Source organism: Pinus tabuliformis, chromosome 1_2 (genome assembly GCF_031772625.1).
Source record: "Pinus tabuliformis cultivar Carrire ecotype Pingquan chromosome 1_2, CPIR1, whole genome shotgun sequence".
NCBI classification, from domain to species: Eukaryota; Viridiplantae; Streptophyta; class Pinopsida; order Pinales; family Pinaceae; genus Pinus; species Pinus tabuliformis.
In genome coordinates this window covers 1,348,523,161-1,348,539,549 of record NC_142298.1, presented here as the reverse complement: position 1 = coordinate 1,348,539,549, position 16,389 = coordinate 1,348,523,161, and the positions used below count along the sequence as shown (strand labels likewise).

Below are 16,389 nucleotides of genomic sequence, written 5' to 3'. Positions count from 1 at the left end.
CTAGTTTTATCTTTTCCTTTGAATTTTGAGCTAAGAAAGGTTCAATTTTATTCGTTCATTGACAAACATGTCAATTCAATCGGATAGTGCCATGGTGGGACCCGTGAAGACGGCAACTTTTGTCCTATCTATTGTTATTATCGTCACAACCCATGTGCGGTGTCATGGCTATTTTTCATGTTAGGTTTGGTTTCCCTAACCTGCCCTATTGAAACATTAGTTGATTCCTCGTGAGATCTATAAATTCATTGGATGTAACGAGATTGTACCATACTGGCCTTGCCAAAGCGAGTTTAAGGAGAGAAATGGAAGACAAAATCTGTTGTTGCATCCCATCCTGTGCGGGGGAGTGGAAGTATGGTAAGCCGTAATTCTGCAGTTTTGGAAAGGAGTCGATAAGAACGATGGCGAATAAAATACGACGTTTCCTCTGTCCTCTCCCTCCGGTGGAAGGTTGGGATTGGTCTTTTATCTGCAAAATATATCAAACATTTGTATTTTTAGTAGAACATTATTGGTCATGATGCAGAAGGGCGCTCCTCTTTTACAACAGGAGGCTCATCACCTCCTGTTGTAAAAAACGAATTCAAAGATGAGGGCGGAAACGATACAGAGGGTGTTATAAATGAGATATCTCAACTTTTGGATCAGATACGCGAGGTAAATACGCACCTTTCATATTCATCATATCCATCGGAATATAGCTGTGAATTGGCCATCGGAATATAACTGTGAATTCCATTATTATATTAATGTTAATGTTTCTAATTAACACACCCAACCACTATATATATATATATAGGGAGAACCCGCGACTGTTCAGGATCGGCAGTGGCCTGATTGTTTATCAGAGCTCTTGACATTCCTGTTAGCCGGGCAAAATAACGATGATAGTCCTGGCTTGGTACGTGTTACCGTTAACCTTCATTGTGAAATTTCATATCTGCAACTAATATAATGTAGGCCGACTTTAATTTATACTAAATCTAATTTCTTTTCCTTTATGTTCAGCAAACCTTTAACGAAGCATTGAACGTCGTTCAAGAAATCCTGGAAAAAATAGGAAACGCAAGCTTGGTTACTGCAGGATTTCATGTAATTTCATATGGTTTGAAGAGAGTCCAAGATGTTTATAACACCAAGCAGGAGTGTCTGAGAATTCTGGAGGAAATGATTTTTTTAAATAAAGTTGTCAAGCAGTGTACAGAAAGGCAAACTTTGAAAGAAGGAATGCAGGAAGAGATCAGAGATGCAACAAAATTAATAATGAATGGTACATTGACGTGTCTTACCCAGATTAAGTCCTCTCCTTTTTCCAAGTAAGTATTCAACCTTTGATGTTAATCTTATTTAACGGTGTAGTTGTTTAATGGTGCATATAAAGTCATTTTATTGTTTGTTTTTGGAACGCGTATTTCTTATTGGTATAAGATCAATAAAAGGGTGTCATAGGAGAGAAATTATTCAACTAGTTAACTTTAAATTGTTGTGTGTTTGAAATATTCTCTTAATTAAATATTATCGTGATTAGTATATTATATTATTTAAAACAGAAAATTTGATATATATGTAAAATTATTTGATATTAATAAATTATTTAACACAGTTTTGATCTATGTATGATTTATATGGGAATAATATCAGATCTGATTTAAGCTTAACTGCCTCGTGAGAGTGTCCAAGAATCTGAGAGCAGTGTGTGATTACGTATCCTCGCAGAAGTAAAGGAGAGGATAGCCTGATAGGTAGGATACCCGTCTACATGTTATATTGTTATTGAGATTGATGTTGTCTGAACTGTGACGTTGGCTGTAGAGTTTACAGGTGCATTAGCACTCTATCATGTGTTGAGAAATAAATTTGTTGTTTAGAAATTCTATAGTACCTTGTGAAGACACAATTTCGTTAAAAAGCGAAGTTGTGAGAGAAGATTTATGCGCTGTGGGAGCATAGATCCATCTCTGTAATATTACCATAGATGGAGTGTTTGTGATTGATTATTCAGCCTACCTTGATCATCGGTTTTCGTTTGTTATTTAACTGAAGATTAGGATAATGGCTATGATTACGTATAGTAATTTCCTCCGTTAATTAGAGTGATTAGTTAGTTGTATAAGTGTATTACTAGAGTTTACATGCAATTAACTATTGACTTTAGTTAGCAATTTGTTTTCTTAATCTCAACGGTGACCATGTTTAAGTGTCTTTTTTTTAATTCAAAAAAACATTTTTTCGCATTGGTGAAGATATCTTTAGTTGATTTCTAGATCCATAAAAGTGAAGTGATATGTCACCATTGTTAACCAGGTCAAGGATGAAGTGATAGTGACTCTCAATGTGAATTTTTTTTCCTTGTGGAATATATGCTTTTTTAACAATACAATTGCAGAAATGTTGTCACAAAAGATAATAGTTGGATCCTTTTCAACATATGCAATATTTCAAAAGTATTCTTAGCCATACTGCATGGCATGATGTTGTAGTATGGGCTATATATTTTGTGAAAGATATTGAGAGAATTAGTTGTTTCTTAGATGACCATGAAATCAAACTTGTGCTAAGTGAAAATTGTTGAAAATGCAACAAGAAAATCCTAATTTAATATTGTCATTGAATTAAATTGTAATTCTACATCTCATGATTACTTGTAAGTTAATTTAACTTAGTTAACTCAGTTAATTCGAGTTAAGTCTAACTAGAGTCATGTAGAGTGTCTCCTACTTTTTAAGAGCCCTAGTTGAGTTTATTTTGACTTACAAATATTTAATTCTGTTTATCTAAGTTAAATTTAGTTAAACTAGTTCCAATTGCTCGAGGGATTAGTGGAAGATCTAGTAGTGGGGTGTAACCAACATTGCATCATTGATCAACCAGTAAACTGAAGATTCACTCATAATTAACTCATGCATGTCACATCAGAGAACCCAGTTGACATTGGAGTTGAGGGAATTAGTGGGAGATCGAGTAGTGGGGTGTAACTAGCATTGATCAACGAGTAAAGTGAAGATTCACTCATAATTAATTCATGCATGTCACATCAAAGAACCCAGTTGAGATTGGAGTTGAGGGACAATGTACTGTCAATCTGAATTGTACAGGTAGTGCATGCAATTAGAGGATTACACAATTCATATTTGTGAATTTCCCAATTAAATTTGCGCTAATTCCCAAGGAAACTGTGCAAGGAAATACGAACTTGGCAGACAACAAAATTGGCTAAGTATTAGCTTGAGCTAGTTTGTGAAGCAATGAAATAGATTGAGATAGTGTAGAGGTTGCTCAAGCTTGATCAAAGTATTGAATCTACAAGGAATTTCTACATGGTATCGGATCTGAAATCACTATAGAAGAGCAAAATACGAGTTTGTCTTTTGTAAGAGAAATCGAATTTTCAGTATCACACTTCAGAGGCACCAGGATGTCGTTCTAAGGGTTGAAACTCAAATATGCCCTTGAGGGTAGTTCAAACTATATTGCTTGGAAGGATAGTATGGAGAAGGTGTTGGAAGACAACAAGCTTAAGGAATTCATAGACAAAGATATTCCTAAGCCAACTAATGCTGAGGATTTGGCAGAGTCAAGAAAGTGTGTGGCAAAGGTGAGAAGGATTATCCTAGGAGTTCGAGATCATACTGTCTCGAACCTCCACGGTAAGGAAAATCCATTTGCAATGTGGAAGGCATTGGTAGGCCTATTTCAAAACAATAGTGACCACAGGAAGCTAACACTAAAGGACAAGCTCGTACAAATCAAGATGGAGAAGGGCAACACAATACCAAAGTACTTGACCAAGTTCATCCAATGTTGAGATGAGCTTGGAAGTGTCGGTGTTATAGTTGCTAAAGATGATCTAGTGAGCCTAGCACTTATAGGCCTTCCCAAGATCTGGAACAGCTACAAGGACTCAGTTAATGGAGGGAGAAGCAACCACAGTGGGAGCGATTATGGAAAAACTTGGTACAAGAAGAGACTCAGAGAACAACAGATATGGATCCTCATCCAAGCATGATGATGAGGAGAATTTTTCCTTAGCTCGAAAGGCAAAGAAAGGGAAGGGGAAGTCATCCCATTCCAAATCTGATTCCAATCAGGGCGGCAAGAAGAAGGACATGTTGAATATTAATTTTTTTCACTGTCACGAGCTCAAAGACTATGCCACAAAGTGTCTTCACAAGAAGGCCGGTAAGAATACCTCAGGAGGGGTAGCAGGTGAAACTCTTACTTCACAATTCAAACTGGATTTCACCCTTATTACTTGTATGGTGACACCGGTGATGGGTAGTGTGTGGTACCTGGATAGTCGAGCCTTATTCCATATGACCGACAATAAAGAGTTCTTCAGTGACTTGGAGGAGAAGGACCTCTAGATGCACATCGAGATGGGGGATGATGGGAGGTGTAGTGCTACCAACATCAGTACTGTTACCTTTAAGAGGGAGTCTAGTTCTCCTCTGACATTAATAGATGTCATGTATGTTCTGGGTTTGAAGAAGAATTTGGTTTTAGTTGCCATGTTGGAGGGCAGTGGCTACGATGTGATATTTAGCAAGGGAAAGGATTTCCTTCATCACATAGCCTCAGGACACGTGAAGCGAATTGGGTTTCAGGTGAAGAACCTCTACAAATTGGATGTAGAAGATTGTGTTGCTTTGAGCACTAAAGTAGAGAAGGTGCAGAGCTGAGACATCGGTGAGTTGTAGCATAGAGGATTGGGTCTCTTGCACAATGGAGATTTGATGATCATGCAACAAATTTCTACCAGACTTACCAAGGTTACACTAGAGAAAAGAGACACATGCAAATGGTGTACATTGGGGAAGTACACCAAAACTTCTTTTCATGATAAAGACCTTCTAGTGCAAGCGATCCTTGATAGGTTTCACTCAGATGTGGGTGGACTATTCTCGACAACATCCACAACCAAGCACATGTATTATTTAATATTTGTTGATTATTTTTCTCATAAGTGCTGGATTTTCTTCATGCAAAAGAAAAATCAGACATTCGTTAAGTTTTGTGAATTTAAAGCACTTGTTGAGAAAGATATTGGCAGGAAAGTTAGAGCTGTAAGAAGCGATAACGATGGAGAATATGTATCAAATGAATTCAATAACTTCTTTGCATTAGAAGACATTCGACGTAAGTTAATAACACCTCATAACTCACAGTATAAAGGGGTGGCTGAAAGGAAAAGTAGAAGTATTGTGGGAGCTGCATGGGTGATATTACATGATCAGGACCTACTGTTGCACTTGTGGACTGAAGCATGCAACAAAATTGTTTATTTGCATAATAGAAGCCCTCATTGAATTCTTGAGATGAGTACACTAGAAGAATATTTTTCAGGTAAGAAACCAGATGTGGCACACTTCAAGATCTTTGGTTCATTAGTCTAGTATCATGTTACCAAGGATGCACAAAAAAATAGAACCAACAGCTAAGTTGGGAATATTTGTGGGGTACACTGATACACCTCACAACTATTGGGTGTACCTTCCATCCAATAGGATGAAAGTGGTTCATAGAGATGTGAAGTTTGATGAAGAGAAGGCCATGAGATGTTCCCTTGAGAGGGAGCTTAAGTTACATGCAAATGAGGATCTTTTAGCTCCAAAGAAGGAACCTTAGGATGACGTGGAGCAGCCACATGCAAAGGAGCAAAGAGTGGAAGCACCCACTCATGTAGAGATGTCTAGAGGTTGAAGGAAATGCACCATATAGGCTGGAAGATTGATGCACGATGATAAAGAGAATGTGGGAGTTCCCACATCACAGTGCAGGTAGAGAAAATCATCAGATAGGTACCCTGGCTACATGGTTATGATGAGAGAGAGTGTAGAGGTTGAGCCATCCTCATTTGAGAAAGTAGTGCAACAACTAGTATGGGTTGATGCCATGGTTGAGGAGTATGACTCCATTATCAGAAACAATGTTCGGGAATTGGTCCCAAGACCAATAGACAAGTCAATGGTGATTTCCAGATGGCCTTACAAGGTAAAACAAACAACAGATGGGAGTGTGGAGAAACACAAGGCTAGATTTGTGGCCAAAGGGTTCTCTTAGGTGGAGGGAATTGATTACAAGGATACAGTTGCTCCAGTAGCAAGGTACTCTTCAATCAGATCTATTCTAGCACTATCAGTGCATATGGGATGGAAGGTACATTAAATGGATGTGAATACAACATTCCTCAATGACATGATTGAGAAAGAGGTGTATATTGAGCATCCAAAAGGATTTGAGACCTCAAATAGAGAGTCGAATGTGTGCAGACTCAAGAAAGCATTGTATGGACTAAAACAAGAAACCTGTGCTTGGTACAGCAGGATTGACAGCTATCTTAGTGGGTTGTGCTTCACCAAAAGTGAAGTAGATGTGAACCTTTACCATATGGAGGTTGAAGGTAAATTCTTGATTATAGTATTATATGTTGATGATTTGATTCAAACAAGTGATGAGAAACTGATAAAATCTTGCAAAGAGGATCTCGCAAGAGAATTCAAAATGAAGGACCTAGAGCTCATACATTACTTTCTTGGTATGGAAGTATGGAAAGGAGATGGGGAACATTTTGTCTCTCAAGGAAAGTATGCCAACATGATACTGAAGAAGTTCCACATGGAGAGAAACAAACCCATGGAGACTCCTCTAGTAGGTGATTGGAGGAAGGAAGATGCTACTTCAGGTGAGGTATTGAAGGCTACTATTTATAAACAACTTGTGGGTTCACTTATGTATTTTGTGAACACACCACCAGACATGTGTGTTGTAGTTAACCAGCTTAGTCAATCCATGGTTAATGTTGGGTATGTGTTATATTCTTTCCATTACTATCCCCACACGTGAAGCTATTTACCCATGTGCCATTTGTTCTACGTCAAGATAAAAAGAAACATCAATAGATAAAAGTAATCTAATAGAAGCTACCTTGGCAACAAGACAAAAAATATCACCAAAATGAATTTTTGACACTTGGGAATAACCTTTTGCTACCAACCGAGCTTTGTTTTTCTCCACCTCACCTTCTACATTCATCTTCTTCTTAAACACCCATTTTCTTCCATTGGGTTTCCTTCTAGAGGGAAAATCCTCCATATCCTAGGCCTCATTTTTTTCCAAAGATGCCATTTCATCAACCATGGCCTCTTTCAATAATTTACCATCCTTTGAATCTACTACCTCCATAAAAGTTCTGGGATCATCATCAGTAATAGATAAAGCAAAATTTGAATAGAAAGCATATGGACTATTCCTTTCTCGCTGCCTTCTTTCTTGAATTGATATTCTCATGGTTGGAGTTTGTGGATCTTCATCTTTTGATTCTTATTCTACTACAGAGTCTAATTCTTCCTCCTTTAGCTCAAACTCTATCTTCTCAATTTCCTTTTGTTAATGTATTTACCCATGTGCTATTTATGAAGCTATTTACCCATGTGATTTTGAAGCAGAACAGATTGAATCAAAGTGTTTCCACACACATGTTCTTTCCATTAAAATCACTTCAAAGCAAAATAAGACTAGGACTTGAACTGAGACTTTAGCATAGGAATTCAAAATCATAAACTCCAGTTGCGGAAAATTAATTTTAAGTCTACTTGCACAAAAGAAATTCTAATTCTAGAAATAAATTATAGTTCTACTTGCAGAAAAGAAATTATATTTCTACTTGTAAGAAAGAATTTGTAGTTCTACTTGCAGAAAGGAAATTCTAAGTCTACTTGCAGAAAAGAAGAAATTGAAACTAGACTTCTTCAACAACATATAAAATTGATTTGTAACTTCAAAGGATTACTAGTGTGCGTAGTGGTTCTCCAAAACTTCTCCATTTATCATTCATGGAAATTGTTAACAAAATTAACTAAACTATGGAATGAAAGTGTTGAATGAAATGAACTACTGAAATCAAATATTTTTGTATTTTTATGAGTGCAGTGCTTGTTTTCAAACACTAAAATTAAACTAGGAATTGATCAACAAAATGCATCAACAAACTACGATGGAAGAAAACTATTTATCAAACAAATTGTAATAAGAATAATCAAAATCTAATCTACTCTTACAGCTCTCCAAGGGGGCCTCCTATTGAGAGAAATTTTATAATCAGATATTAAATCACTTAGCCACACATTTCCTTAGAAACAGAGTATTTATATTAATCGCAAAAGTTTTCAACACAAATAGATTGCAACTATTAACAATGATAAATACTATCTCTAGCTTCACCTCAGGTCTTTTTATGTATCCTTATAGAATAACGGTTTCAAGAGTCCTAAGTTGAGAGGTAACTTGACTAATATAACATCTAAGAATTAAAATCAAGATGAAAGTAATTCTTCTCATGATTTTCTACTGAAATATTAGATCATGAGGGATTTGATCGAGCACATCAGTTTCAAAGGTTTCTCAATTATTTCCACGCTCGCTAGATCCCACCATGAACCGCCTTCAAATTTTCCTTATCACTGGAGTGACATAACTAGAGTTGACTTCTGGTTTTTCTTCCAAATCTCTCAAACCATGTAATTTTCTAGATCAACAAGACAAGTGGATATCCACATGTTGACCATTTTTCATCCGTTGGTACCTTTTATTCATCCTTTGGTGAACTAGAACTCATATAACCATGGAGATAGTTACATAATTCTTGGTTAGTTGCAAAATGAATGAGATTTGGTAGCTGTAGGAATATTTACATTAAATTTCACAAAGAAACAACATATTATAAATCATGGATGATAAATACCTCTTTGGAGATTTGAGCATGTATAGGGGGACCTTTTAGCTTGAAACAACAACAAAATTATTATGGAAAAGGGTGGAACGGAAGGCAAAAGGTTTATCCGAAAGAGGAAAATTTCAAACTTAAACATTCCTCCACACAGAATGTTTTTCATGTCCTCATGCATCAAAATTTCAAAATCTTTCTAGTCCTTCATTCAATGTACTATTTCTAAACCTTGAGCTAGGACATCCAAACTAGTGCTCCTCTTTCTTTTCTTGATACTAAACACTCCCTTGGTTTCTTCATTAGAATTTTTCTCTATAACACTTTGACTTTGTTTCGGAGGAATCCATTATTTGCTTTGTGTTTCTTGTTCTTTTTATACCAGTGGCACAAATGTAAAAGTATATTTTCATTCTGAGTCCTCAAGATTTCATTTTGTACCTTTATTGCCTCATGTTTTTGTTTGAGATGTTTGTTCAGTAAATCTAACTCATATATGTCTTGCTTCAAAACATTTTCAATTCTGTATTATTCCTCAGGAATATTACCTGACAAAGGAATTTCTTCATTAAAAATATCTTCTTGATTCTGAGAAGGAGAAGTTACCTTTTGTTGTGCCCTTTGTTCCAAATATTCCACATAATAAAAAATTTGTTGTTGTACTGGATCAATATATGGTGTCTTCCTTATGAGACTCAGAGTCTGAGGTGGTGTTCTATGATATTTGTCTTCAAGATCAACTACTTTTGGAGACCGTACACTCGACAGTATCAAAATTCGTCTACTTCTTCTCAATTTTACCCCTGATTCCTCAGTGTTTTGGATGTTTTTCCTTTTGTTGGTTCTTCCCTATTTCTTATCCTCTGGTTTTCCATCTTTTTCTTTAGGTGGCTTGACACTTGAAATGGATTTCTTTTTTCTAACATTTTCTTTTCCACTTTTTTGTTTAATATTTTCCAAAAACTGAGAAAGAGGAGTGTCATCTTCAAGTAGGTCTTCTAATTCCTCTTATTAATTAAGAGATGAACCCTCTTTTTCAATTACATCTTTAAAGTTAAGGCTTGAGAGCATTTTTTGTCAGTTTGTTTTGACTTTTATAGTAGTTTCCTCCTCTTGGACTTCTACAAAATGGTTACGGACTAGAAATCTCTACCAATTATCTCCTTTGGCTTCTCAGTGTGCTTTTATGAAAATTTTAATGAGTCCATGATTATATTGAGTGTTGTCAAGGGTTTTGGATTCTTGTTGCACACTAGAGGCCATCTTCTTAAGACTACAAAGTAGGAGCTATGGAAAATTTATCTCATTTCCATCAATGAAATGCATCAAAAGTCGGACATGGTAAAAGAACATGGTTCCAAACCTCACTTCACACATTAAGAACTTCTGAATGGCTAGCAATAAATTCCTCCATTTACTTTTCAATGTTGTTACTGGAATTCCCTTTTTGAAAATAGAAATGTCCATACCTAGGTTTCTAAGGAAGGTTGTCCATTCTTTCTCCTTTATTTTCCTGTTTTTGAACCAACTTTCTCTGTTTCTGGGATATTTTTTAGCTTTTTCCACTATTGATTATGTAAGTATAAGTTTGATGTCACTAATTTCTACCTCTACCTCGTCAAAATCTCGTGAAAAATATTTGGTAACCTCTGTCTTGTGCCTATGTAACTTCTGAAAGAACTTGAGCTAGACCACCTTCTTCCAAGTTTCTCTTACTCAAGGATATTCCTAAAGAAATTTGACTCCATTGAGCTATGATCAAACAATGAAACCCATGGTGGGGAGAAGTCTTGGTCTTGTATTGTCTATTTTCAACAAAGGTCATGGAGGCTAATAGGAATAATGGTTGACAGAGCTAGATGGTGAAGGGTATGAAACATGGGTTGAGTGATGGTGAAATAAGGAGCTCACGAGGTATTCAATTCATAATAGGACTAACTTATTTCACGTGATTGTCACGATTTTAAGATCTGATTTCATAGGATCATTTAAATTTAGGCAATTTTGAAGATATTTGATGTGACAGGTTGGGATATTATGATAGAATAGGGTTATAATGGTTATGATGTAGAAGTATAATATAAGGAAGTTCTATGAGGTCTTTTAATTTCTCAAGAATATGATCATCCCATGAATTTAAAATCTTAATGTTCCTTAAATGAAAAATAATTCAACACCCTACATACCTCTTCATGTTTGTAATGACCTTTGTTGTTGGTTCTTTATTATTTTTTCTGAGCGTAAACTAATCTGGGTGTAGGAATTGATATCAACTATGGAATTGGATATTAGCTGCAAAATGTTATTGATTCCATAGTTGTTGACTATTCTCGAATTTTTTTGTTGATTAGAAGAGAATATTTGTTGTTGCTTCTTTTTGGTGGAAATTGAAGAAGGTTGATCCTTAGAAGTGTTGCTTGCAATCTGAAAATTTATTAGAAGGAAAAGAGGGATAAAAAGAAATGGGAGAGAGATAAGGGAATTATGAAAATCTAAACCACCAAGAACTCTTGGTTTTTAGTTAAGATTTTATGTATAAACATGCCAGCCGTGTTGGTTTTCATGCTTATACTTTTATTATTATTATTATTATCAAGAAAATTATAATTTAGTTGGAAGATAAGGAGAAAGATCTCCTTTCTGAACCAATTTGAATTGAAAATTTGTTGCGTACCAAATCGGGCCATCTTTCTGCCCATTTCCACTACCCTTTTTGACCTTTTTGCACTCATTTACCCATGCTGTTATGTTAAACTCACAAGGTAAATTCCCCCTTACTTGTCCTATTGGTATATTTTAATTAATGAAGTAAAACACATGGAGTCTATCTATTTGTGGTACTAAATTGTGTGTTTGACTGCAACATGAGACCAAGAACCCTCAACGTGGCATATTGCAACAAAACTGGCAACGACCGATCAGCAGGAGGTCGCACAGTTCGGGGAACAGGCTGCCTAAACTATTCTTAGGCCTTCTTGCTATCTCAAACATCTAATGCTGATACTATTTCAACCAATGTATATCTTTGTATCTGTAGTTGCTATGTTTTTGAGAGATCTGTTAATCTCCCTCGTTGTGTATAAATTGCATGTTGATCATGTGAATGGAGGTTCACCCATCAGTATTGTAAACTTCTGTTATCAAGTAATAAAAGAACATCCAATTTGTTGTTCTAATTATTTTTGTGGCTAACACAGGCCTGATCAGAGAGCTGGGCCCGCTCTTCTGATTAGGTGTTGCGTCTTTGTGTGTATGTGATTTATCAGTTTATGTGTGTTGTTACAGTTCTTTATTGTTTATGATTATTTTTGCAGTTCTGTAAATGGTTAATCTTGCATTTATGTTTTGAATCGTAACCCATGAACCCTTGGTTGGGAAAGCTTACGCGTCTTCCCCTGCATATACCTTGCGCGTTGCCTTGAAAGGATACACACCTAGATTGATAAGATTAATGTCGGAATCAGGTAGATAAATCACCCCTACCTGGACACCAACATTTTGGCATCGTTTCCGGGGAGGCTAACAAGGTGCAACAACGATCCGGACCGACTAGAGGGTCAATCTCTCATCCTAGGGAGAGAACGGGTTTTCTCACTTTGCTTTAGGTCCTGAGCGTAGGTACTCTTTTTATTTTTTTTGTTTTTCTGATTATTTTGGGCCATTTTCTTCTCTTGGGGAGGGAGGAGTCCTTTGACGCCTTGCTCCAGGCCTTGAGCTAGAATTGTTTTTCTTAACCTGTGTGTGCTTTCTCTTTGGGAAATCCCTAGCTTTTACCTTGGGGAGGGACAATTTCTTTCACCCTGCTTCAGATCTAGGAAAATTAGGGTTTTCCATGGTTTTTGATTGTTTTTGGTTCTTGTTCCTAGGGAGGGAGGAGTCTTTTGATGCCCTACTCCAAGCTTGAAACCCTAGGTTTTGTTATAGCTGCCTTTCTTTTTGTGAGTTCTTTCATCCTAGGGAAGGAACAGTCTTTTGACACCTTACTCCAGGGTTGAGTATCATAGGTTCATATAGAAACCCCCCATCAATCCAACTTTTGTATGAACAAAAAACCCAATAAAAGGGGCAAAGGGAGAGCCCCAAGGAGGGGAAGACCAAACTTGGGAAGAAGAACCTATATACAAGAGATCATAACAAAGTTTGAATCTGAAGCATCCTCTCGCGTAGCTGTGAGACCAGGAGCAAGAAGGGTGAAGTCAGAAGGACAATCAGTGGAACAGCCAGTATCGGCTGCGGAATTCTATGGTGACTCAACACAGCAAGTCCCTCTAACTGTGGAGGAAGCATCTAGCAGTGGACTTGATTCAAAGAATCTTGAGTTGGTGTTAGCAAAAGAGGAAGTTGCAAGCAGAGCATCGGTAGAATCGGACTGTTCTAGTAAGGGAAAGGGAGTTGCATCCGAACGATCAAGCCATTAGGCTACAGGAGAAAGAGACGAGGAGATATTTACATCAGCAAGAGACCGAGGAAGTGCTACCAAAGCAGCTCGAATCTCGGTAATAAAGAATCCTCAACCATCCTCTGCAGAGCCTGTTGAGATCCCCACTGATTATTGGAAAATATTCATGGCTCCTACAAACTCCACCATCGATTTCCCTATTGGAGATCTGGGAACCGGTGCACCTACAAAGCCGATTCCATTGGCAGCTTTACCAACTTTCCACGGGCTTATCTCTAAAGACCCCGACACACTTTTATTTGAGTTCGATATAGTATGTCGGGGGTATGACTACACAACAGATGCCCTGAAGCTGAAGATTTTCCCTTCGACTCTAAGAGGGACGGCTCTGTGATGGTTCATGGGCCTTAGAGGAAAATCCATTTCTACATGGGAAGATATGCAGACGACTTTCCTGGAGAAATACCAAGATTACTGTAAATCCTGGAACATTAATGAGGAACTTTTCAAGTTCACATAGAAAGAAGATGAAAGCTTGGAAGATTGTGTGGAGAGGTTTCACTACACCTTATAGAGGTCGGGTCATTCAGACCTGGATAAGGAAATACTAAAGATTATCCTCCTTCGATCCCTTCGAGAAGACTCGATGGAACTACTCAATATTGTGGGGAAGGGAGATATTTCCAAGGAGAAGTTCGAAGATATTTGCAAATTATGTATTCATTGCTCAAGGGGGCTTGTGAGAAACAAGCAGGGGGTCTGTTCAGTAAAAGGACCTGGCGGGGGCGTTACAAAAGCAGAAATCAGGAATTTGCTAGATAACCTGAGAACAAATATCCTCAGTACCCTATCAGCACAGATGGACACCTTGCAAGTAAACAAAAGCAGCTAGAGCTGGACAGGGCTATGGTAGTATTTTGTCCGAAGTGCAGAAAGAAGCATCTGGAGAGGGAATGTCCACTGAATTCCATAGAGGAATGTGCGATCTGCAAGCTCAATCATGCGACAACTCATGCCCTTCCTTACCAGGATTGAAAGCAGTATTTCAAGGAATGGGGGAGGACACCGAGCAGCTATACCTCATGAGATCTCGGAAGCCATGGCCGCCTCGACCACCGATGGGAAATCAAGGCATGTACTTGGATCCATATCAGTATTTTCATAATTGTAAAATGAATCCACAGACCATGCCTTACCCTCCCATGTGGCCGCAATACCAGTACGCACCTTAGCAGCAGTGGAACCCCAAAGCCAGTATGAGCTCCCTGTGGGCTCCAACCTGGAGAGGATCCACTCCTGGTAAATTTCCTCCGCAGATGCCCCAACAGCATCTTCAACTGCCCTCTAATGTGCCTCCTGGTAACCAACATACCCGTTCTCAACTCCCAATGCAGCCTAACCCTAACCCTAACAATAAGGGAGCTAATCAAGCTGATGTTCTTAACATGCCCTCATATAGTATCTCCACTACAGAGCTGTATGAAATGAATTTGCGATCAAGTCGAATAGTTAACGCCCAACCCCCTCCAGTTATCATTGAACAACTTGATAGTGAAGGTAAGGAGGTAGAACTAATCAGTAAAGAGACAAAGCAACTCGATAGAACCCAGATGCCTCCTGTCAAATGGCATCACTCTGAACCACCTTACCCAGAGAGATTAATCATGAGTAAACTAGGTCCTCAATCTGAATTTGATTTATTCGGAGAATTGTAGAACTTATCTGTTAAAATTCCCTTGTTACAAGCTATGAAGGATGTGCCAATCTATGTAAAAACTCTTAGGGAATATTGTTCAAAGAAACCTACCAAGAAAATTAAAGATCCCCTTACTATACATGTTATGGGAAAATTGTCGGATTTTATGATGGGAAAATCAATGCCAGTGAAATATGGAGATCCGGGGAACCCGATCTTGACAGTACAGATTAATGGGGTAGAGATTCCAAATGTGTTAGTAGACCTGGGAGCTGCCATCAATGTCATCACTACTGAAACTATGCATGTCCTAGGACTTCGTAATTTAAAGCATACACCTATAGTACTGGAATTAGTAGATAGATCTACAGTCAAACCTGTAGGAAAGTTGGAGGATGTGACAATTTCAGTAGACTCATGGCATTACCCCATAGACTTCCTGGTATTACATACACAATATTCAGTGGGTGGTCATCCCCTAATTTTGGGTAGGCCATGGCTGGCCATTGCAAATGCTTACATTGGGTGCCGCTCAGGGAATATGGTCATTTATAATGGGCATAACGCTAATAACTTAGTGTTATATCCACCTCCAGAACCAAATTCACCTATAAAACCAACAGCCGGTAAGAAGGTTGTATCTGCAGTGGAGGATGTAATGGAAGAGGAAGAAGTGAGACCCGTCCTTACTATCGGACAGGCCCTACAATTGAAAATGGGATCAGAAGATGATGTGATCACTTCCTTCATGGATGATCCTCGTTCCATTTCAGAATCAAACCAGTAGATCCTAGAATCCATCCTAAGCTGTGAGACTCAGGAAACTATGGAAACAATGGAAGGATTAGAGGAACCACCTGCTGATGCACCTCATGAAAGTATACAAGTGGAATTGGAACCTGGGAAAACCTTGAACATTAATCCAAACCTGTCAGAATCTCAGAAGGAGCAGCTTATAGACGTTCTGCGAAAACATAAGGAGGCCTTCGCCTGGGATTATGCAGATATGAAGGGAATCCCGACTAACTTATGCACCCATCACATATACATCAAGGAGGATTGTCGTCCTATAAGACAACCTCAGAGGAGAATGAACCCGGCATTGAAGAATGTGGTGAAAGAAGAACTTCAGAAGTTACTGGATGTGGGTTTCATCTACCCAATCTCAGACAGCCAATGGGTCTCACCACTGGTAATGGTCCCCAAAAAGAATGGCAAATGGCGGATCTACGTAGATTATCAAGAGTTGAATAAGGCGACGCAGAAAGACCACTTTCCCTTGCCGTTTATTGATCAAGTGTTGGACACATTGGCTGGTAAGAAGTATTTCTCTTTTCTGGATGGGTTTAGTGGATATAACCAGATCCACATTGCTCCTGAGGACCAGGACAAGACCACGTTCACATGCCCCTGGGGGACATTTGCATACCGAGTCCTTCCTTTTGGCCTGTGTAATGCTCCTGCAACATTCCAGAGGGAAATTCTGGGAATCTTCTCCAACTTGATAAATGACAGTGTCGAGATCTATATGGATGACTTTACTCCATCTGGGGACTCGTTCATGGTAGG

General features: G+C 38.1%; 1 protein-coding gene across 2 annotated transcripts in view; it reads left to right on the top strand.

Moving 5' to 3' along the window:
- The first annotated feature begins 284 nt into the window (after positions 1–284).
- Positions 285–16,389, top strand: part of LOC149211223 (uncharacterized) — a 143,471-nt gene continuing 127,366 nt past the window's right edge. Inside the window, exons 1-4 of one of the 2 annotated variants that reach the window (XM_089396970.1) lie at positions 285–453; positions 530–660; positions 803–904; positions 1,012–1,319. In XM_089396970.1, coding sequence (XP_089253096.1) covers positions 405–453; positions 530–660; positions 803–904; positions 1,012–1,319 — 590 coding nt within the window. In that variant the 5' untranslated portion in view covers positions 285–404. The remainder of the gene's footprint in view (positions 454–529; positions 661–802; positions 905–1,011; positions 1,320–16,389) is intronic. The other variant, XM_089396971.1, reaches the window with a different exon arrangement.